This window comes from Quercus suber, unplaced genomic scaffold (assembly GCF_002906115.3).
Source record: "Quercus suber isolate HL8 unplaced genomic scaffold, Cork oak 2.0 scaffold_631, whole genome shotgun sequence".
Classification (NCBI taxonomy): Eukaryota; Viridiplantae; Streptophyta; class Magnoliopsida; order Fagales; family Fagaceae; genus Quercus; species Quercus suber.
In genome coordinates, this window is record NW_027070073.1 from 12,077 (window position 1) to 14,962 (window position 2,886).

At 36.1% G+C, this 2,886-nt stretch overlaps 1 protein-coding gene across 1 annotated transcript in view; it reads left to right on the plus strand.

Moving 5' to 3' along the window:
• Positions 1-2,120, plus strand: part of LOC136064132 (probable RNA helicase SDE3) — a 13,789-nt gene extending 11,669 nt beyond the window's left edge. Inside the window, exons 2-3 of the mRNA XM_065765469.1 lie at positions 306-527; positions 963-2,120. Coding sequence (XP_065621541.1) covers positions 483-527; positions 963-1,952 — 1,035 coding nt within the window. The 5' untranslated portion in view covers positions 306-482 and the 3' untranslated portion in view covers positions 1,953-2,120. The remainder of the gene's footprint in view (positions 1-305; positions 528-962) is intronic.
• The last annotated feature ends 766 nt before the right edge of the window (positions 2,121-2,886 follow it).

The following is a 2,886-nucleotide window of genomic DNA, read 5'->3' on the forward strand; positions in this document are numbered from 1 at the left end:
TTTTTTTTTTTTTTTTTATGATATCACAAAGAAACCATTCTTAAATATATCTTTCTTCAGTATCCCATTTGGACACCTCTTTTAAATCACAAGGAGATCTTTTGAGGGAGCAATTGACATTTATCATTTGCAGATATCTTACATTATAAATTATTATGTTTTGCTTCTCTGATGGTCTTAAGTGGTCAGTATAGTTTCATAAAAATAAAAAAGTGGTCAGTATAGTAAAACGTTGTAATTGATGAAATACTCTATATGCTTTTGCACTCTGGCTTGTAATAACTTCATGCTTTTATTGGAACTAGAAATGGACTGATTTCCTACTGGAGAAAGTGACTTTGAAGTTGGAGAAAGCAACAGTTTATAAGGAAAAAAACGAGCATAAATATTCTGATGGAAGTGATGAGAAGGATGATAAAATCTTTGTAGCATTTGAGATTGATTCTGTTCCTCAGAGGCGGCCATTCCTTTTATCAAGGGACATGGTCTATGCTCAACCTTCGGATAAAGAGGTTGAGGCCTTTCAGGTAAGCTTATTCTTTAATTAATTCATACTTGATTAAATCATAGAATTTTGCTAGAGATAATTTTGAGTTTTATGTATAGACTTCTTGTTTTTCTTTGAGTTTAAACTGGTCAAGAATTATATTATTTCTGTACAGCATTTTCTGAATCTTTTAAAAGTAAACTGTAGCTTATCAACCCAGTGACACATTCAGCTAATTTGACCATTTGATGAGGTTAGTCTTGCATAACCAGCCTCGACTAAGGTTATGCTGAGGCTTTTTATACCATTTGTTAAATTTCATTTCTCAAATATTTCATATTATTAGCATTATGTAGAATTGTATTTCCACTGCACTATTGTAGTTGAATTTACATATCTAGTCGAAGTGCATATGAGCATCATTTGTTCATCTTATGATCTTATCTACAACACTAACAGTCTAAATATTAAGCAGGGTTTTATCTATCGTGTGGTGAAAAGCAATTACCTGTTAGTTGAATTTGGAGACGATTTTCATTCACAGCATCATCCAAATCGCAAATATGACATCAGCTTCTCATTCAACAGAGTTTGTCTGAAAAGGGCTCATCAAGCTGTTGATACTGCAATAGAAACTTCATCCCAGAACTTCATCTTTCCTGAAAGTGTCTCTTGGAAGAACAGTGTTAACCCACCTCTGTTTGACACCTATCATGAACTTGACATAGATGAGCTCCGTGCAGTTCGTCGGATTCTAAGCTATCCGGGCTCACCACCTTATCTTCTTGTGGGCCCGCTCATTAGCACTGAAGTGGAAAGGTATGTACCTGAATTAAAAGCATCAGCAAGAACAGGGGTGGTTGTCTGTGAAGCTGTAATGGAAATATATAATACCTCTGAAGAGAATCGGATTCTTATATGTGCACCTATAAACCACACATGCGATGCGCTAATGACAAGGTTGATGGAGGTCATTCCAGAGTCAGATATGTTTAGAGCCAATGCTGCATTTCGAGAGATGGATGGAGTACCAACTGACATTCTGCGCTCATGTCCTGTAAAAGATGAATGTTTTGAATGTCCCCCACTCCCAATACTTCAGGAATTCAAGATAATTTTGTCAACTTATGTGAGTAGCTTTCGACTATACAATGAAGGCATAGCTGCTGGACATTTTAGTCATATTTTTCTAGTGGATGCCTCATCAACCACAGAGCCGGAGGCAACAATAGCTTTGGCTAATTTTGCTAATGAGAATACATCTGTTATTGTTACTGGTGCACCCAGAAACCATTCAGGTTGGGTCCGCTCTAATATGGCTAGGAATTATGGATTGAGGAAGTCATATTTTGAAAGACTTCGTGAACAGGAGCCATATAAAAACCTTAATCCAATGTTCATCACAGAGCTGGATGACTGGGAGCAACAGCCAGATGGCAACCATAGCTTCATGTCATTTTATTGAATTTCATGTTTCTAACTGTTCTTTTATGAACAGCAAATGTTGCCACCTTAGTATCCACATAAAGTTTTGTTTGTTTGTTTGTTGGTTTTTTTTTTTTCTTCTCTGCTTTGTCATCTGAGTTGTGTGTGTGTATAATTGCAAAGACCTATGAAAAATTTTACTTTTTTCCTTCTCTCTTTCCATCTATTGTAATAGTTCTTTTGCAGTTTATGATTAGTCTTACCTCTCGATTCCAGAGCAGAGAGACTAATACTTTCCTAACTATCTGTACTTCATTCAAGTTCTCATAGCACTGTCATGCCTAACAATGTCATGTTTGTTATCTCCAATCAGAGAAGATACTATCTTAATATTCAAAGGATATGCAAGCCAAAAGCCTATGGGGATTTTAGGCTTAGGGAGAGCTGGTAAAATGAATACAACTTTATTAGCAAATCTGGGTGACAGTCAACTGCTGAAAATGATAAGGTCTGTTTCAGGTTGCTGAAGGAAACGCATTTTTAAAAAAAATATTTCCTCACTCTTCAAGCCAGCCCTAACTCTTTAATCTTTATACACTTGGAAGGGGTTTTGCAAGACCAAACCTCTACCTGATAGGAGTGCATGCTATTTGTTAGGCTAAGGGAGCTCAGTCAGAATTTGGCAAGACCCCTAAATCCCATACTTGAATACACTCATGCCTCAGCCTTGTTCGAATGTATCATTTCAATTAGACATAACAATGTAGCTGATCTCATGGAAATATACTGTCACCTAAATTCAAAAGGAATCATCTCAATCCCACCTTTGGAGCTGACAAATTAGTATGGACCCCATCCCCAAGTAGTAAGGTCACAACTAAATCTGCTTGTTTAGTTGATCATACAAAAATTTCCCTCTATTATTTATAAAGCAAAATTGAAAATCCTATGGAAAAAAAAAAGTGAATGAAAAA